At 33.0% G+C, this 21,742-nt stretch overlaps 1 protein-coding gene across 2 annotated transcripts in view; it reads left to right on the forward strand.

Moving 5' to 3' along the window:
* LOC111139987 (methylmalonyl-CoA mutase) overlaps positions 1 to 20,856 on the forward strand; it is a 30,904-nt gene extending 10,048 nt beyond the window's left edge. For both annotated transcript variants that reach the window (XM_022492381.1, XM_022492382.1), the window contains 9 exons: positions 1,922 to 2,093; positions 3,113 to 3,361; positions 6,178 to 6,289; positions 7,545 to 7,660; positions 9,742 to 9,857; positions 12,803 to 12,934; positions 14,107 to 14,254; positions 18,056 to 18,223; positions 20,536 to 20,856. In XM_022492381.1, coding sequence (XP_022348089.1) covers positions 1,922 to 2,093; positions 3,113 to 3,361; positions 6,178 to 6,289; positions 7,545 to 7,660; positions 9,742 to 9,857; positions 12,803 to 12,934; positions 14,107 to 14,254; positions 18,056 to 18,223; positions 20,536 to 20,664 — 1,342 coding nt within the window. In that variant the 3' untranslated portion in view covers positions 20,665 to 20,856. The remainder of the gene's footprint in view (positions 1 to 1,921; positions 2,094 to 3,112; positions 3,362 to 6,177; positions 6,290 to 7,544; positions 7,661 to 9,741; positions 9,858 to 12,802; positions 12,935 to 14,106; positions 14,255 to 18,055; positions 18,224 to 20,535) is intronic.
* Positions 20,857 to 21,742: the final 886 nt, after the last annotated feature.

The raw sequence follows: 21,742 nt of genomic DNA on the forward strand, positions 1-21,742 counted from the left end.
TGCTTCTCCCTCTGCCTCTGCCTGCCATTCTGTCTGCCTGTGCTTGCTCTCTCTCCCTCTCTCTCTCTCTGACAAATAAATAAATAAAATCTTTAAAAAAAGAATCAGAATTAAATTTGACTACTTCTTGGTAAGTTAGAGGAATCTTGTTTCTAGCTATTCAGAAAACACAATTACCTGACATATTTTGACAATTAAAATTGTAAACATCTTATTTCAGGCATATTAGCTTTTATTCTTTTAATTTTCCATTTTAAAAAGTAAGTCACTTATTTCATTTTTTTCCTGTTGCACTTACATAATATAAATGTTTTGGAATGCACAGTGCTATTTAAAACATTTCTGTTTCAAAATAGCTTGTTAATGAAGTTGTATGAAGAATACAGAAAAGCTTGGGGTGCCTGGGTGGTACAGTCAGTTGAGCATCTAACTCTTAGTTTCGGCTAAGGTTGTAATCTCGGGGTCCTGAGATCCAGCCCCGTGTGGGGCTCTGTGCTCAGCGTGGAGTCAGCTTGAGATTCTCCCTTTCCCTCAGCCCCTTCTACTCGTGCTTTCTCCCTCTCTCAAATAAATAAATCTTAAAAAAGAAGTATGGAAAAGCTTAACTAAAGTTTATGAAGTGCTTAAATTCGGTGATCAAAAATTGGTCAGCTAAGCAATTAATTGCTAAGTTTTGCTCTAGGCTGAGAACCAGTTTATGTGTTGGGGGACAAAAAAACAAACTTATGAAAAATATGACTTCTGTCCTCAGATTGTTTATAGATTAGTGAATACTTCTTTATACCAGAGGCTGTTATATACATAATGTGACAGCATTTCTCAGAGTGTGGTCCAAGGACTCTTCAGGGTCACTATCCTTCCTGGGGTCTTTCAGGTTAAATTGTTTTCATGATTGTATTAAGACTTTATCTGCCTTTTTCACCTCCATTCTTTCAAAAGTCTATAGTATTGTTTCCCAGAAACTACATGATTTGTGATGTTGTAGCAGATTAAATGTAGAAGCAGATATTGACTTCACCTGCCTTCCCTGAAGCCACATATTAGTTTTGCAAAAATGTAAAATAGTAACTGTTTTATTATAATTTTTATTTTAGCAAAGTATAATTATTTTTCATAAAAATGTTAGGTATGTTAACATGTTATATGATTGTTGTTTCTAAATGAATTAATATGTAGATAATATCCAAATAAAGATTACTTGGGGTTTTTAGTAATTTTTAAGAATGAAAAGGTATCCTGAAACAAATATTTGAGAACAGCAATGTTAAGAACGTCCAAGGGCATACCACGAATTTTTATTAGTCTTTCGTTTCTTTACTTAAGGCGCACCGTGTCTTATATAAAGAAACACAGCTTTTGTGCCTCTAGGCACAGGCAAATAAACTAAACTAAATGTGTAACTCAGCTGCAGGATATAAAATTAAAAGAATTAGTGGGTTTAAGGGCAATTGGAGAAATATATGCCTATATCAAAAAAAAAAAAAAAAAAACCAGGAAAACTTTCTTGCTATCCAAAGAAAACAAGTTGGTGGTTTTATTCCCTTCATAGGTGACCCCTGACTTATGTACTGGGTATTCTTGAAGTATTTTAATTTTGGATAGTGATTCATTCTTTATTTGAGGGCACAAGAGGAACTTCTTTCCTAAGAACAAAACAAAACAAAACAAACAAACAAACAAATGAAAAACCAATTGTAAAGTGAATAATTCCCACCTGAAGCAAATAATCAGAGCTCTTTCTTCTGTGTGCCTTAAACTGTACTTTTATCTGTTAGGTTTAAAGTTACTTAAGTTTATATGCTTTGATTTTAGTTCAAATTAAATTGTTTAAAATTAAAATCTAGTGTGTGATACAATTATTTATTTTCCATTTTATGTTGCCAAGTATAATCAAATAATGGACTTAACATTACTATTTTAGGTTGTCTTTCTTCTGGGGAATTGGGATGAACTTTTATATGGAAATAGCAAAAATGAGAGCTGGGAGAAAACTCTGGGCTCACTTAATAGAGAAAATGTTTCAGCCTAAAGATTCTAAATCCCTTCTTCTGAGAGCTCATTGTCAGACATCAGGATGGTCACTTACTGAGCAGGTATATATATAATTTAAAGTGTAGAGGTTTAGCAAATTCATATATTGTCTTACAAGCAACATAGCACAGTCAGGAAGTAGATTTAAGAACCCATCTATTCATGTTTGAAAATTATAATTATTCTGAGGCATAATGCACATTTATGTGTTTTAACACGTGTTATAATAAATAAAACTGGCTCCCTCCAGTGGTTAACTATGGAAATCATATAAATTGGCTTACTATAGTTTTACTTTTTTTACTACTTACTATAGTTTTACCTTTTTAAAAGTGAAAGAAAAAAAAAAACGTGATGATGAGGAAGAAGTAAAAACCCGAGTTTAGTTAATATTATCTTAAATGATTTTAAGAGTTAAAATTCTTAATATAAAATTGCCTGATTAAAGTTTTGTGCATATATATGTTATTTATTTTAGTTACATGTTTTAAGTATGCATGCAAACAGACCCATTTAGACTCTAATCATTTGAGTAATTTAAATTCATTCTACTAGAAGATTGTGTGATAATCTTTTTTCATGTCTTTTTTTACGTATTATTTTGATACATTAAAAATAATTCATAACTTTAAAGTTAACATTGCTTTTATATACTTAAAAGTGAATAAAAACTAATATATCCACATTAAATATGACTTTAGGTACTTATAAATGGAGAAATACAGTTTCAGGGTTGGCAGAAATAGTTGTTGGCTTAACCTCCTCATTTTTATAACTAAGGAAGCTAAGGTTCAGAAGATCCAAGGATTTGCCCAAATCACAATCAGGAAGAGAATGAATTCCAGATTTTTTATCTCATAGTACATTGTTCATCTGTTTCACTGATCACTTATTAATAAATCATTTGTTGAGTGCTTGTTAAATCTGGCTTGTTTACTAATTTGTCAAAATTTACTGGATATTCTGAAGCCTAATGTAGACATGGCAAAATAAGTATGCAAGAGCCACTGCTTAACCATAGTAGCATCTCTTATCGACTGTTGCCTTGTTTTGACTTTTTGCTTTTCACTGAATGTTTTAGGACCCTTACAATAACATTATTCGTACTACAGTAGAAGCAATGGCAGCAGTGTTTGGAGGTACTCAGTCTTTGCACACAAATTCTTTTGATGAAGCCTTGGGTTTGCCAACTGTGAAAAGTGCTCGAATTGCCAGGAATACACAGATCATTATTCAAGAAGAATCTGGGATTCCCAAAGTGGCTGATCCTTGGGGAGGTTCCTATATGATGGAATCTCTCACAAATGATGTTTATGAGGCTGCCTTGAAGGTCAGTTTCTCTTTTTTAAAACTTGGGTTTTAAGATTTACAGATTTATTAAGATTTGTAGATATTTTGATTTATAAATCAAATCATTTATAGATTTATGTCAAGATTTATAAAATGAGAGAAAAAAATTAAGATTCAACTTTAATAGTATACAAATAGAAACATAATTTAAAAATACACTTGTATTTGTATTGAATATTTTCTTCAAAAAGTTAAAAAGACTGAGTGTTAAAAGGCTATAACATAAAAAAGCAGTCCTTTGTCTTCTACTTGCTTTTTCCCCACTTCCTTGAATCAATACATCTTTTTTGTTTGTTTTATCTCCATATTTTAGAATTACACATGTATGCTAGGTCTAATTCCATCAATTTTAGGCATTATCTATTGCTTTGTAGTATGGTAGTTTAGTATTTTAGCTGATTCTTACCTCTGCTTTCTCTTGTCTGATACTACTACCAATAAAATTATATCTCAATAGTAGATATCCTTCTGAAGTCCTCCAGTGCTCTCATTTGATTTCAGCTGATTTCTCTTTAGACGTGCTGACTGTTGTGGCCTTTGACTTCCCTTTACCGTTATCCTGGGAATTCTTTTTACCTCTGCTATGTTGAATCTGCAGCTCGAATCCTTTGTCTACCTCTATTGATTTATCCCTTGTTATCTTGAAGCATACCGCATAGGAACCTCCTCTAAAAGTGGTACATGGCAGATGACTTATATGAAACTTTGGGTGTTCGAAAATGTCTTCATTCTACTTTGGTATTTGATGGATAGTCTGACTTTGAAATTATTTTCATTTGTGAGTGTGTAAACATTGATCTACTTTTTATCCTTGCTTTTTATTCTAGCTTCCACTACTTCTGTTTAGAAATCTGATTCTATTTTCACTCTCAGGAACTTTCTAACAGTTGCAGGATCTCTTTGTTTTTGAGTTGCTAGACGTTGGTGTGTTTATTTTTTCCTGCATTTCACGAGACCTTCGGTGGGCATTTTTCATCTCCCCCATTTTTCATGTTCTCATAGCCCTAAGAAATTGTCTTGTATTACTTTTTTGATAATTTCCTCCCTGCGAGTTTTCTGTGATTTCTCTTTCTAGAACTCGTAGTTGTTGGGTAAGGACCTCCTTAGGTACCCTGATGTTCCTCTCTGTTCTATAACTTATCCATGAGATTCTGTTTTGTTTTCTTGGAGAGTCATCAACTTTAAATTTCTATTTACTTTAAAATTCATATATCATATTTTTAATTTTCAAAAGCTCATTTTTGTTTTTGTGCTTTCTTCCTTGTATATTATACTACTTGTTTCATTAATACAGAATCTGATTATTTCTGAGGCTATTAATTATTTTTTTGAAGTTTCCTTCTATATCCTATATTGTCTGTTTTCTCTGTGTGCCTTTGTCTTTAGTGTTATTATTCAGAATGCAGGTTTTTATTTCAACAAGACATCTTACCCATGCCTCTTTCTGTACTTGGTGTTTGATATAGCCCATTGCTTTTCTGCAGAAGTAAACTTTGGTCCATTTTCTGCAAGCAGTAAACTTTGGTTCTCTTGACTGAATGGGAGGGGGGTAGTTGCAAATTCTAAATTCTAGTCCCCCATCTTTTTAGCCTCCTATCTTACCTTTGGCCTCTTTTATATCCAACATGAATTCTTATTCTTGACTTCTTCAGAAAAAAAAAAAAAATAACTTTGTTCCTTTCTGCAAAGTCACATACCCTTCCACCATTCATTTTCCCACCATCTCATATATACATATATATGTATATATGAGGCTGTGATTAAAAGTTTAGATCTTCCCTGGTATCAATAAGATGGAGTTACATCATTACTCTGCTGCTCAAATAAAAAATAAAATTACATTTTGAAATATACTTTTTAAAGAATACTTACTTATGTGACCATGAATTTATTTACTTATGTAACTAAAAATAAAGATGAGAGAATTGTTATTATTTTTAGTTTTCTCCCAAGACTTGAGTGAGGTTCTGTTTTACAGAATCTACATCTTAGTTTTTCTGTTTTCTTTTCAAGTACCTTTAAGTACATAATTTCTTTTTTTAATTGAGATATAACTGACTTATAACATTTTGTTAGGTTAAGATATACAACATGATGATTTGATTATGTATGAATTGTGAAATGATTACCAGAATAAGTTTAGTTAATATCCATGCCTGTTACAAAATTTTTTTCCTTGTGATAAGACCTCTTAAGATCTGCTTTCTTGGGGCGCCTGGGTGGCTCAATGGGTTAAAGCCTCTGCCTTCGTCTCAGGTCATGATCTCAGGCTCCTGGGATCCAGCCCCACATCGGGCTCTCTGCTTGGCAGGGAGCCTACTTCCTTCCCCCTCTCTTTCTGCCTGCCTCTCCGCCTACTTGTGATCTCTCTCTGTCAAATAAATAAATAAAGTCTTAAAAAAAAAAAAATCTTCTTTCTTAGCAACTTTCAAATACATCATAGTGTATTGTTAACTCTGTAGAATTTCTCTTTCTTTCTTTCTTTTTTTTTTTTAGTTTTTATTTATTCACTTAAGAAAACTCTACACCCAGCGTGGGGCTTAAACTCACCAACCTGAGATCAAGAGTTGCCTGCTCTCCTTGACTGAGCCAGCCAGGCACCCCTAACTGTTGTAGAATTTCTAATTAATGCTCTTGAAGTCTACTTGATTCTTTTCTTACAAAGTGTTAAACTTATCACTAAAATAGCTTATTACTTTATTAATATTAGTATTTATGTGATATAACTAATTTGTATAGTTTATAAAAATATCTTTATATTCTTTTCCAGTTTTATTAATCTATTTTTCTTATTAGCTCATTAATGAAATTGAAGAGATGGGTGGAATGGCTAAAGCTGTAGCAGAAGGAATACCTAAACTTCGAATTGAAGAATGTGCTGCCCGAAGGCAAGCGAGAATAGATTCTGGTAAGATAAAATGAAAACGTTTATGTGTGAAATCCAGTGTTTAAAAAGAAATATTAATTTCTATTTGAAGAAAACACCTGTGAGTTATAAAACAAAGATAATGGAAAAATGAAACTTGGATAGAATGGTTCTCATCTCTGTCTGTCTTTCTATCCATCCATCTCCCTGTTTGTATTTTTGCATGCGTGGGTGCACACAGGTAAGCATATGTAGAGTATGTGTGGAGGTATGCCCATTGTGTATATATACGTGTGTAGGTGGGTATCTCCAGCATTTTAAAGATGGTATTATTATTGGTCATTGTGCTTTGCGTTGGAGTATTTATATACTCATTCAGTCAGTCAACACTTTTAGTAGTTAGCATTTGAGGCACTGTGCTGTGTCTGGGCTTACAACTGTGAATAGGTCAAATATGCTCTCTCCACCCTCAGAGCTTACATTTTAGTAAGAGAGAAAATGAACAAGTAAACAAATAAACAAGATAATTATAAATTGTGATGAGTTCTGTAAAGGAAATACGAGGACGGGGTGGGTGGCAGGATGTCTTTAGATACAGTAATAATCTGGTAGTTTGAGGCTAAATATATTTTTACTGTGTCAAGGAAATGTCTTTATAATTCTGGTTTATTACTTACAAATATTAAAAGTACTTTTTGTTAAAAGTGATTGGCTGTAAAAGAATTCAAGAAAACTTTGAAATGCTATTGAATGTTAATCCTCTTCCTTAAAAATCTTGATGTAGCTGCTATTATTATTTTAATTTTGTAGTGTTAAAAGAGGGTTTATCAGAAACTCTGGGGAAGCATATAGTGTAGGAGAATAATAAAAGTCCTTCCTTACAGAGATTCTGATACATATCTGTTCTTTCCCCTTTCACCCCCATTTTATTGGGATTTGCTTTACTGATGTATATTGAAGTTTCATTAAGATTTAAGAATACTGCCGCTTCTGGGTGGCTCAATCAGTGAAGTGACTGCCTTTGGCTCAGGTTATGATCCCAGGGTCCTGGGATTGAGCCCCACATAGGGCTCTCTGCTCAGCAGGAGAGTCTGCTTTCCCCTCTCCCTCTGTTCATTCTCTTCTCTCACTCATTCTCTCTCTCTTTTAAATAAATGAACAAAATTTTAAAAAGATTTAAGAATACTACTTAAAAATATTAAGCTTATAAGAAAAGTATGTGATGATCAGAGCATTACTATTAGGCAATTATTTATGAATAGAATCTATATGTTATTTTCCTCTGGAAAATTAATAGGTTCTGAAATAATTGTTGGAGTAAATAAGTACCAGTTGGAAAAAGAAGAATCTGTGGAAGTTCTGGCGATTGATAATACTTCAGTGCGTAACAAACAGATTGAAAAACTCAAGAAGGTAATAATAGCTATCCTTTTTTGAGTGCTTTCTGTCTTCTGGGCACTGTGTAAGCACTTACATTGTCTTGCTTAATCCTTGTAACAACCACATGAGATGGGTATTATATCCCGACATTTTGAAGTTAAGGAAATAAAAGATAAGGGAGATTAAGAAACTCGCCAGGAGTAAATAACTGAACAGCCAAGACTGAAGTCTGTCTGTTGACACCAAACATTCATGTTTTAAATCATGACAGCTGCATTTGTGAAACTTAAATATTGTTATTAGAAATCACTATAATAATAATACCTGCCGTTATTTACAGATTAAAACAAAGGCTTAAATGATTATGTAACTCACTCAAAATTAAAAACAAAATTAAGTTCAGAGTTTCTGAACCCAGGACTTTTCACTATAATTTGTTTCCACTAGACCATGGTTTCTGATACTACTATGAAAGTATCATTTTTTTTCTGTTTTTTTTTAACTCAAATATATTTTAATGGTGCTTTAGTAAGATACAGTTTATAAATGAAACATATTTATTTTGATTGAAACTACAGTAGTAGTTTTATTTCTGATTTCTTGCCAAGATGAATCAAAGTATATGAAATGCTAAGATGAAACATAGTCTTATAGTCGTAACATATATTTCTATTGTGAGAAGCTACCGTGGTCTCTTAATCTTTGGCTTTTATAATTACTGTTATTTCTAAGGTAAGGAATTTGACATTATTTAGCGATCTTTAATGGTTTTCATTGGTTTACTTTCCCTGTGATAGTTTAAGATCTGACTTTTTTTTCCCTTCTCAGTTTAGATGTTCTTTAGGAATCTAAGAGTTTGTTTGGTTAGACTGAATGCACAACCATCATCTTCCTTTTTTTTTTTAATGGCAGATGTTTAATGAAATTATTTCCATTTTCACCCTTAATGAGGAGATAAGGACCCCTCTCTCATTTTTGTCATGCTTTTTACAATGTCCTATTTAGGGTGTAGCATGTTATTTTCAGTCATCACAAATATCTCAACCTTTATTATATTTGGAAAACTCCTTTTCTCCTCTCTTATACTTTAGGGTTTTATTAACTCTGCACCTCACTGCTTGAGGAGTTCATTTTGCCATAAATAATGTTAAACTTCATTTCGGGCAAGAGAGAAATTCAGTAGTGATAATGGAGTTGGGTTTTTTCCTTGCCCTTAGTATAAGATTTCTGGTCCACTTCTGCTTATACATATTATATAATTTTAGTAGCATCTTGAGCAGTCTCATATTTTAGACTCTTTTATAGATGGTGTAATCTTGTAAGAAATTGGATTTTAGATAACTTTGTTTAGGCAGGTTGTTGGTAGAGCAAGGTAGAGCAAGACCTGAGAGGAAAAGTTTTTTACCATGCTTTTCATTGTCTTTTTGTCTCCTGCAGTATTTCTCACTGTCTCTTGTCTTTTTTTCTCTCTTTTTGGATTATTTTAATTTTTATTTTTTAAGCCCAACTTGGGACTTAAACTCACAACCCAGAGATTAAGATCTAAGCTGAGATCAAGAGTCCGATGCTTACCTGACTGAGCCACCCAGGCGCTCCTCTTTGGGTTATTTTTAAGTAAAGAAAAACCATATACATATGTATTATTACCAATATATCTGTTAATTAACAAAGGAAAACAACATATAACTGAAGTATTCTCTAAATTGTAATCTATTATCATTTTTTCTTCCTTGTGACTCTTACTCTTTAGTGTGTCTTTGAAATTATGCATGTAAAACATCTACTTGTTTTTGATGTCTTGTTACATAAGTAAAGCCTAAGTAGAGTCACCACTATTATTTATTATTGCCCTACTTGTTTCTGATTTATCAGGATTATACAGAATTCAGTATTATTTTAGGAAATCCTTAAATGTTTATTGAATGAGTGAATGAATAAATTGAATGAGTATCAGTCCTAGGATACATACTATTCTCTCCTTTTTTTTCCTTTTGTTTTTGAGTTTAGGATTATGGAACAATTTCTGTGTGATGTAGTATCAGTGTCTGATTTCCTGATCTCTCTTTTATTCTCTATTCATGAAAATTGTCCCTTTTCTTGACCTTTTTCTTAAGGTCAAATCCAGCAGGGATCAAGATTTGGCTGAACGGTGTCTTGCTGCACTGACTGAATGTGCTGCCAGTGGAGACGGGAATATCCTGGCTCTTGCAGTGGAAGCAACTCGTGCAAGGTGAGGGTATTTAAGTTTGGAGATTGCCAAATACCAGAAGTTGACCTGCTTCTCAAAGTGTACTTAAATGAAAGGTTGATCGTATAAACCATGTGAGCCTAAACCAGTATATTGGAAACTCAAATGAAGCTAGTTTTTATTTTTCTTAAATATCAGCACACTTACAACATTCATGTCTTTTTTTTTAAGCATGTAAACATTAAGAGACTTTACTCTCCTTAAAATTTAAAAATGAAACATTAACTTTTAAAATATATCAAGAATGAAGTCATCTTGTTTTGAGAAAGTCCATCTTACGAGGGAAAATACCCTCAGGTCACTAGTAACTCCCTAACGTAGATCTAAGTATTTCTGTAAATATATGAACAAAACAGCAAAAGTGATTGATTTTTGTCAAGTTCTGTTATTAGCAAAATAAGGTAGTGAGAACTGTTCAGGTACATGTGCTCATTTCCCATCTCCAGAGAAAAGCTGGAGGTTTGTTATTTTAGCAGCTATATGGTAATGAATTATAATTATGACCTTACATATGTTCTTCACCAAGGGCATCATGAAACCTTTCTGAGCAGGAAACATGTTTAAGCTCTCCCCTTTCCTTCTCTAGGTGAAAGGTGGCATGCTGAGAGCCCTAGGAACCCATGCGCCACAGTGTGGTGCAGGACATAGTGCGGCCAGGCAGCCAGCTAGCCAAACAGTGGGGTTCCCGAAGACATTTTATTCATGTACAGTACTTGGATATCACCAGGGTTTGAGCAGATAGAGTGCTATTCATGATACTCTAAGTGCCACTGTCCTGTAGGCATCTGGAGCTCTTAAAGATGTATTAAAAATCATTGAATAGATCCTGTATTAGAGTTCATTAATGCATCCATGCAGCTGGCTGAAATTTCTGTTTACACTGGTTATTAAATCTTTCTAACAAGGTTTGGGAAAGGGTCAGAATTATAGATGAGAAAAGATGAGCCAGCCTTTTAAGATTTGCAATAAGAAATTACAGAAAAACTTGCTGAAGCCCTTCAGAGGAAAAACTCATTAAGCCTCCTTCACCACTCCCACCAGGGTGGGTGGAGAGTATATTAATACTTTATTATTATATTATTATTATATTATATTATTTTATATTTATTAATTATTTTTATTTTATATATATTTAAATATATTTTTATTTTTATATATTTATGTATTTATATATTACATATTATATATTTAAATATATTTTATATTTATTTATATTTATATTATTATTATATATTATATTATTATATTAGTATATTAATAAAGTATATTAATACTTTAATTTCCCTATGGCTTGGGACATTTTAAGCTATTGTAATGAACCCATGTCACTCATTTGTAGGTTGAGAAGTTTAATGTACTTTCAAATATAGGGAGACATTTTTATTTTTGACAGTAAACAAACCTACTCTTTGTTCAGAGGTTGACAAGGCTTCTCTGTCTTCCAAAGCTATTCACTGTGTAGTTAACTTTGAATAGACAGTAAAAATAAAGGGCAATCAGTGCTTTGTTTCATAGGACATGCAGAAAAGCAAATAAACCGCAGAAAATTTTCTCCCAATACATGATGTCACTAAGTGAATTATTTTTGCTTTTGTTATTTATTGCTTAATATAATAACCTTTTCTTTTTAACATGTTGTTTTAAGTGCTTAAGGGGTAGAATAAATAGTATGTGGGTTGGGTTTGTTTGTTTGTTTGTTTTCCAGTTTTTATTTCTTATAAGAAATAAAAAAAAACTTAACTGCTTACAGTCCTCTAATGGTCTCCCCTGCCTTTTAAATTAAAACCTAATCTTACCATGGCCTCCAAGATTGTGTAAGATACGAATCTGGCATATTTCTTTGACCTCACCTTATTCTACTTCCTTCATTAGGCTATGTTCCCAGTGTCCTTGTTCTAGTTTTAGAACAAGGAGCATGTTTTTCTACCTCTCAGAACCTCTGCATTTAGTACTTCCTTTTTCAAATGGTTTTCCCCCTTATGCTCCCTTGAGTTTCTCCTTCTCATCATTTAGGTCTTAGTTCTAAAGTTAAATATTCATGTCTTCAGTTCTTTAGCTTTCCCAGAGATCCCTTTTTCATCTGTTCCAGTGTGTTCATAGTGCTTATTATCACATGAAATTCTTATTCATTCATTTGTGTGCATGTGTATTGTTTGTGTCCGCTGACTAGATGATAAGCTCTGTAAGAGCAGTATCTCCCCCTCCAAGTCTTATTTATCATCGTATGTCTAGCACTTACCATGCTTTTCCCATATTAGGCTCTCAGTAATTGTTGAATGAATTAGTAAACAATGGATGGAATATGCCAAAAGACTTACTTTCTATCAAAATATATCAGCAGGAGGGGGTCTCTGGGCAGTTAAGCATCTGACTCTTGATTTCAATTCAGGCCATGATCTCAGGGTTGTGAGATTAGGCCCTGCATTGGGCTCCAACCTGGACGTGGAGCCTGCTTAAGATTCTCTCTCTCCCTCTGCCCTAGGCCCTGCTCGCGCTCTCTCTCTCTCTCTCTCTCTCAAAAAGAAAAAAGAAAAAGAAAAAGAAAAAAAGTATCAGTGGGAATCTTGTTCCCTTTGCCTATTTGTATTGTTAGGTGGTAAATTATTCATGCTTATCTACTTATAGTTTTTTAAGTCATTCCATTATTTTTTAGTTAACAAATGTTAAAAAGAGAGTACTGTGTATAAAGGCATCCAGAATCATTTTTCACTAGTATTCTGAGGAAAGATACTTTCATCAATGCAGTAAAAAAAATACTCCAAGTAAAATAAGTTGGTCAGAGAAAGATGAATACCGTAAGATTTTTGGTAGCATATATTTTACTTAGGTAATAAAGTATGTCTAATTATATTGAATATTTAAGTAAATATTTTTATCTCAAATGATGATGTTAATAAAACCTCTATTTTATTTTTTTCATATTTTAGATGTACAGTTGGAGAAATTACAGATGCTATGAAAAAGGTGTTTGGTGAACATAAAGCTAATGATCGTATGGTGAGTGGAGCCTATCGCCAGGAATTTGGAGAAAGTAAAGAGATATCATATGCTATCAAGAGGTAAAATGTGAGATTTCTTTCACCAGAATGTCTTTTCTGTTAACATAATCCTTATGAATCAAATTTGGGCTTATTTTTCTCACATACCATTTGGAAAATATTTGAATTGACTTTCCTATTAGTCTGTACTTTTACTAATATAATATTTTAAATTTTCACCATAGTCCCTTTAGGAGTTTCTCGTTTAAATCAAATTTTTTTTTAACTAACATTGCTACTGCTTCATATCCCCTGGGTGCTTATATTTCAGTCTCCTTATTATAGTATACTTTCATATTTTCCTAAGTTTATTCAAACTGTTTAATTGTTTAAATAATTATAAAATAATTTCCTATTTGAATATAAGTATTTGGTTGCCATCTATACATAAATTAAAATCAAACTCTCCGAACTGACAGTAAATAGCACTGTCAAACATGATTAGGAAATATAAATTAATAGAAATTGATCATAGTTCCGAGGTGTAAATGTAGCTTCCTGATTTTTTTTCTCAACCTTTGTAGTTTCCCTCTTTTTGTATCACTAGTTATAATATGAGATAAATATCAAAACATCCAAGATGAAAGTCATCAAAATGAAACTTTTTTTTCTTTTAATAAAAACAAATGTAGTACTTTTTCATATGGGGTATAAATTTATTGATTTAAGCAGACAGATATTTTGATTATATGTCATTAGAAAGTACCACATTGCAGTCAGCTTGGAGGAGTTCACACTTGTGATGAGTAGGTGAGATACAGACAGTTCAAAGCAACCAGTGAGTCACATTTGTATAAAAAACTCTGAAAGGTACCTTTTAGGTTATATTTAAATATTTATGCATACTATACTCTGGAGACTGGCTTACGAAGGTGAAAAGTTGTCATTTCCCCATATTGCTTCACTGTGATGTTCTCAGGTGTTATGGGCTTATTGGTTGTGCCATCTTGCAGACTTTCCTCTAAGGGAAATGTGTTAAGCATACCCAAGCTTTAATGGAATTCTCAATTTAAAATAGAGATCTTCACAAAATATGAGTAAACAGATCCAAAAAGATATATTTAAATAAACTTGAAGGATTTGCTGTGAATAAATTATAGTTTTTATATCTTATCTTTGGACAATTAACAATGTATAAATTTTATTTTATTATTATTACTTTTAATAACTGCTGTATTTTGGAATGTTCTTAGGGTAAATAAATTCAAGGATCGTGAAGGTCGCAGGCCTCGTCTTCTTGTGGCAAAAATGGGACAAGATGGACATGACAGAGGAGCAAAAGTTATCGCTACAGGATTTGCTGATCTTGGTTTTGATGTGGACATAGGTCCTCTTTTTCAGGTACTGAAAATTGCTGGGAGAATTTCAAAAGAATGTCATTAATCACTTATATTTAGAAAAAATAATGATAAGATGATAAACCATGATGATGTTTTTCAAGTTGTTAAAGAAGAAAATGAGTTTAGCAGATTCCCAAATTTATTTTTGAATGCATATAATCCAGTTAATTATGACAGAAATAGGAAAGTAGTGTAATTTATGTTAATATACTTTTTTCTCAGACTTGGTAAAAATCAGTAACTAAAATTGTTGTTAGGTGTCTGAGACTGAAGGTTACTTTGAAAAATCTATTCTTTTGAGATTTGACTAATAATTTATTGAGATTTGACTAATAATTTGTGGGAAACATAACCCACAGTGGATTGGTGGGAAATCAAGCATTAGAGTGAGAGGGTCAGTTCATAATTAGATTTTCTCTTCTTTTTACTCTCTAGTAGTATTTTATTTAATCACAGAATATTTGATCCAGCAGAGTAATAATTTGTTGGAAGTAAATGAAACTGAAATTCTCTATAGAGTGGTATAATAATCATTCTCTACAAAATATCTTTGGTTGAGTACATTATAATAATAATTTGTAATAAGTTTGTAATAAGTTTCATATTAAAGGCTTTATCTATTATATACTTCTTGATCATCTACCAAATGCTAGGTTCTCAGTTGAGTAAGATATGATTTTTGTCTTCAGGGAGATTGCAGACTCCTAACAGAAAGAGATTTGCTTACCAGTAATCACAGCAGAATAATAATGTAATTAAGGTTTGAACAAGGAACTTGTCCAAATATTCTAGGAACTTATGGTTGAGCTGTGCCTTCTGGAAGCCTGGAAAGCAAGGCAGGGAAGAGCATGCTAAGAAAGGTTGGCTTGGGCAGAGGGGCAGAGGTACAGAGTCATGAAGACATGATGCCTTCAAGTGACTACGAAGTTCAGTGCAATTAGAATACAGAGCATGGGATGGTATGTAGATTATGATGAATAGCCTTATATGTGCCATTCTAAGAAGTTAGAACATATCCCAAAGGTGTCTAGGCAGAGTGACAATCAAATGTATACTTTAGAAAGCTCACTTTCCAGGAAAATCACTTTCCAGGAAAATCACTTTCTGAAGTGGATTGAGAGGAACCGTGACTAGATGCAAGGAGTCCAGTTCAGATGTTCAGTAAATCTGAGTGAGAAGCAAGGCAGGCCTTAACCAAGGCAGTATCAGGGTCTTAGCAGAAGTCAGCTAGGATTGTGAAGAAAATTTAAAGAAGGGACTATTTACAGATAAGGAGGCAGGCTTAAGAGAACCAGCTTATGGAACATTCAGATAAAGATGACCATATAGGTTGGATATGCCTGTCTGGAGCATAGAAGAGAGGTCTCCATTATAAATAAGATTTTGAGATTTACAGTGTGTAAATGGTACTTAAAACCATGAAAACCGGTGTAACTTCCATCAGAAATGTATATCACAAGATGAGAACTTAAACACCAAAAGGGAAAAGGGGAGGATGTAGCAAAGGAGGGAAAGGGAATGGGGTGAGGAGTGAGATAAAAACTGAGGAAGAAGGAGAGTTTCAGGGAAAGGAAGTACTGTTATTCCACCCTGTGGATGAGTCAACTAAGATGAAGCCTGAAGAGTATTCATTGCATTTTTACCAGCAAAGAGGTAAGCCTTTCTGAAGAGGTCCATACTCTGTAGAATCTGTAAGATTTTCCCTTTTTGAATTTATTTATTTATTTATGTTAGCAAACATATAAAAACATCATTAATTTTTGATATAGTGTTCAATGATGAATTTTTAAATATTACTATAGAAAGTCTAGAAGAAGTTTTCACTATGAAGCGCTAGCCTGAACTTCTGGAGATAACATCTTTGAACTGTGTTGGTAGGTAAATTCATAAATACGTTTAAGCTAGGTTTTGTTAAGAACCTCAAATATATTTTAGATTAAATAAATACATATATTTAGATTGCTTTCATTCTTCCTTTGAGTTGAATACTTTCCCATTCTAGTTTTTTACTTACATTCTACTATGCTTTTACTTTAGATTTTTGTTTGTTTGTTTTCAAGAGGGGGGGAAAGAGAGAGGAGGGAGGGACAGCTGGAGAGAGAGCCAAGCAGATGTCCCGCTAAGCGGGGACCCTGAGATCATGGTCTGAGCTGAAATCAAGAGTCCAACACTTAACTGACGGGGCCTCTCAGGTGCCCCTTTGTTTGTTTTAAATAATGACCAAATATAATACATTCCTGATATTTAGTAATTAGCTTTCAGGAAATATTTTTTTATAAAATGAAAGTAATTAAAAACAATTGTTGTCATTCATTGGCACTTAAAAGAATTTTTCAATGAACTGCAAGTTCATTTCTCCTTTACATGCCATTTATAAAAATATAGTATAACTTTTAATACCACCAACTTTGTTAACATAATACTTTGTCATTAAAAAAAAAAAGAAACACTTTCCTGTAGATGAAGGTACTTTCCTTCAGTTCTGTGTCTTGATTTAGGTAAAATTAGATTTGAAGTTTTAGAATGCTCAGTATTTGATAACATAAAATACAATTTATTGTGTATAAACATAAAGCATGGAACTGAATTGTTTAAATGGAATTTTAATCTAATGAATTTTGGTAACAGGGATGATATGAATGACCAGTCAGGCATAAGTCAATTAAATTTGTTAATGCATCAATACCAAGAATATGCACATTTTCTTAAACGTTTTAATTTCATAGGTTATATTTTTCACAGACTGATTTTTTTTAGCAGTATGCTATGTGATTTACTTAGAGATCTTCTTGAACATGGCTTCATTCCCAAGATGCGTAGGATCTTTTGTTTTCACACTGAAATGAGCCCTAAAATATTGCCGAACTAGGAAATTTTCAGATATTAATTTTTTTGAGCTTATAATTGTTCAGCAGTTTCTGAGATAACTTTATCCTCCCCAAATTTCTCAGTTTGCATTATATTTACAATGAGAAACTTGTAGGTATCTTTTATATGAAGTTATTTAAATACATGAAAATTATCAAAGCAAATGTCACTCATTGCAGAAAATGAATATGATCTTGGGTAACTCAATTCATAATTGAATACTTGAAAATATCCTTTATGATTCTGTATAGCATACTGGTTAAAACCAGTTAATAATGAAGAACAGCCTTCTTGGCACCATCCCTTCTCTTGTTTATGTGTTTGCCAGGGTTTTGTAGCTAGCCCCTTAACTTAACTGGTTTCTAGAGTTCTCATGTTATTTTGATTCATATGTTGCTGTCAATTCAGTGTCTTCATGGGAGACTGAGGTCCTGAGCTTCCTAGTGTACTGTCTTACTAAAGTCACTTTTTCCCACCCATTTTATTTTAAAATCTAAAATTCACTTTTCACATTGAATTTTATGTTTAGTCTTTTACTTCTTCATAGATACTATGATATGTTGGCTTGTACTGCTCAACCACTCAATAAATGTTGATAAGACAACAGATGTATTTTACAAAAATTGTAATGTGAAGAGATAATATATTTTGCCTAAGGATAATTCCTTATCCTAAAGGTTTTTTGGGAGAGCTATATTTGGTGTAACTTAAATCTAATCGATAAATTCTAGAGCTAGAAGCAAAGACAGGAGTGGTGTTTATTTTATCAAGGATGAGTTGAGATTTATGATTTGAGAATGATGAAATAATGAAGTTATATTCACTTCAAGATTTTTAATGAGAAAAACCGTGGAATGCCAATTAAGTAGATAATAGTTTTAAAATACTCTTTGGAATAAATGATGATTTGTTTCTTCACTTTCTGATTGCTTAGACTCCCCGTGAAGTGGCCCAGCAGGCTGTGGATGCAGATGTGCACGCTGTGGGTGTGAGCACACTTGCTGCTGGTCATAAAACCCTAGTTCCTGAGCTCATCAAAGAGCTCAACTCCCTGGGACGGCCAGATATTCTTGTCATGTGTGGAGGAGTGATACCACCACAGGTATTGTTCATTTCCTGTATTTTTCTAGTACTATGATGGGAATCCTGAGTAATGTTAGTTTATATGTAGTTCCCACTTACTGTATACATTTACTAAAGATAAATTTGCTGTAGATGTTGATCTAAATTATTTCCTGGTGATTTTACTAAGTAAATCTTACTTAAAAAGTGGGCAATGTTGTTTTCTATTCAAGCTATATTGTAATTCATTTTGTATGATTTAACAATTTACAAAGCTTCTATGAGGGAATTACCTCCTTGCAAACTAATAACCTAGATAGAAATCTACTTTCTTCATATTCAGTAAAGAATGATGGAAAAGGAACAGGATAAAAGTAATAAAATCTCACAGCTAGACTAGAGAAGAATGGTAAACATGTTGCATCTGTCAACCCCTAGACACAGACAGTGTCCACTATTTGTCATGGTAGTGAAGTGAGTCCTTTGATAACCAGTCAGCATCACTTGTTTTTGTTGTTTCAGAGTAGCTACCTTGTTCCGTTCTTCGTGTTTCCATCCGTGGATGTTGTCCTAACTCAGAGCTGTATCAGTTACATGGTCTTGTAAAACCTCTTTTTCATTAAAGCTAATTTTATTGGGGCATAGTTTTCTTAGAGCCAAAAATATCCTAATTCAGAAATAAATGGAATCAGCTTGGTCTGGAAATTCAGTAATTTGAATTTCCCCCGATTGGGGAACAGTTGGATTCTTGAACAAAAATATGGATCATCTTAGAAAAGGAGAAATAAATGCTAGGTAACAATCAATGATGTCAGTTAATTTATTAATGGGGTGGGAGGATACCTTCCACATATTACCTTACCTGTCAGTTAAAATAATTAGTTAAAATATAAATTTGGTTTGCTTCCAATCCCGTTTTTTTTTTTTTTATTAACATATATTGTATATTTGCCCCAGGGGTACAGGTTTGTGAATCGCCAGGCTTACACACTTCACAGCACTCACCATAGCACATACCCTCCCTAGTGTCCATAACCCAACCACCCTCTCCAATCCAGTTTTTAATTATATCAAGTTTTCTTTTTTATTGAGAATGGAAAAAATAGAAGTGTATATGAGATTGTTCTAAGTAAATAATTGATAGATGCTACAAAGACCCCTCCACTAGAGCAGGAGTCTATCAGTGAAGTGTGATCTTATGTCGAGGTCTATAATTTTTTCCTGCATACCACTCAGAATATAAAATAGTGACTTATATACCACTTATGAGATCAGACAATATATATATGAAATTGTGAGGTTGATAATCATGCAGATCTAGCAAGCAAACTATATATTATTTATTCTTTCTAACAACACAGTACTTAAGGTGTCATAGTCAACACAAAACTGCTTTTGTTAACATACTTGCCTATTATTTTTGCAAATACAGTTTACTATATGGGAATATAAAGGGTGTTTATTTTTTATTGTCTATCTTGGAAACTTTTATCTGTATTGCAGTTTTAGAGTCTGTAATATATAAGCTCTTAGATGTGATGTTAAATTTAAGAGCCAAAATAATTAGGCTTCACAAAATATCGGAATTGAAATATGAGTTGAGAAAAAACACAGGTCTGTTATCTAAGTAAGCTCACATTTTTAAGAAATATATTTCACAGAAGTTGTATTAACCCTCTGGATATTTGAATTACTCAAAACATCCGTAGATGTCTTCCATACCTTTTTCCCTATGAGTTTAAAGACTAAAGATTATTTTCTGTAATGACCCACATGTGTGTTAATATGAGTATCCTTTATAATTGTAGCAGTCAACACTTATGCATACACACAGCATAATATATAAACTTGAATCACTGTGTTATAACCTGGAACCATGTAACCTTGTGTCAACTATATTCAAATAAAAAAATTTAACAAAACACCCCCCCCCCCCGCAAAGTATCACCATTCACCAACTGCAGACAAAACATCTTAGAGGAAATAAATAGCCTAGTAAACTCAAACCTATAATGTGATACTAAATTTAACACAAATAGGCACAAGTAGTGGAAATTTAGGCAAGAGAAAATTACATGGTTTTGGTCTTAGAAGTTCTTGGTCAGTGGGTCATATTGCTTCTTACTACATGTCACACACTGGGGTAATTTGGAAAATGTGTGATAGATGGGTTATTATTAGCAGTCCTGGGAAAGCAAGAATTTTTCAGCTCCAAATGCAAATGGTGTACCAGTTGAGAAAGCTGGGGACATTGGTGACAAAGAATAAAGGACAGCGTTCATTGTCCTGGTGTCATTTCCTTGAAATTAGAAATATTGTCTCTTCTATTAATCAAACAAATTATTTCAACAGGATTATGAATTTCTGTTTGAAGTTGGAGTTTCCAATGTGTTTGGTCCTGGGACTCGAATTCCAAAGGCTGCCGTTCAAGTGCTTGATGATATTGAGAAGTGTTTGGAAAAGAAGCAGCAATCTATGTAATATCCTGTTTTTGTGTTAGCTTTTTTCTAAAATAGTCTTTCAATGATGATCAGAGCGTAAAACCATGTCTTCAGTTTAATTCAACACTTGATTTGTGCTGTCTTGAAAGCTTTGCATTAAAATACCTGATTTATAAAAATTTTGTGATGTTCTAATTGTATATATACAGTTTCACTTTAAAAATTAAAAAAATAGGGCACCTGGGTGGCTCAGTTGGTTGAGCAGCTGCCTTCAGCTCAGGTCATTATCCCGAACTTCCAGGATCAAGTCCCGCATTGGGCTCCCAGCTCCTTGGGGAGTCTGCTTCTCCCTCTGACCTTCTCCTCTCTCATGCTCTCTCTCACTCATTCTCACTCAAATAAATAAATAAAATCTTTAAAAAAAAAATTTAAAAAATATATATATACCCTTAAAAGCTCTACATGTTTAATACTTCATCAGAAACCCTAGACAAAGGTATGATTTTAAAAAGTCATGGTATTTATTTGAAGTATTTCTTATAAAACTATTTCTTTCTATTTTAAAAATTAAACTTTACCTAAAAAAAAATCTAACTAGTCCCATTCTTCAAGTTAGTATTATATTGACTTGAACACCAAAAACAAAATCCATATATGAACAAAATAATTACACCTATCTTGGAAAAAATAAGGAAGAGTATTTACGTAGAGAAATATATTATGGTTGTAATCTTCAACCAAATTCTACTAGAATCACTTCAATAAGAATATTAAATCAGATAAGGATGAAATGGCAGAATATTTCTTTAAATCTGACTTTACTTTCTTCCTGGGCATGAACATATGACTGTTATTTCTGGGCTTGTCTCAAGACCCAGGAGACTGGATGTTTATGAATAGTCCCTAAAATGAAAGTGTGTAGGTTATTAATATAGCTTTCTCCAGAGTAATGATGTAAGCTGGGAGTGTAGAAGGGCTATGATGTCTGGAAAAGCTAGTGGTATAACTCAATCCAAGTCTGAAGGTCTGAGAATCAAGAGAGCCTGTAGTGTAAATCATACCCTAAGGCCTATAAAAGATGATATGACATGTCCCAGATCAATTAGTGAGGCAGGAAA

This window comes from Enhydra lutris, unplaced genomic scaffold, assembly GCF_002288905.1.
Source record: "Enhydra lutris kenyoni isolate GAN:26980312 unplaced genomic scaffold, ASM228890v2 scaffoldscaffold140, whole genome shotgun sequence".
Taxonomy (NCBI): Eukaryota; Metazoa; Chordata; class Mammalia; order Carnivora; family Mustelidae; genus Enhydra; species Enhydra lutris.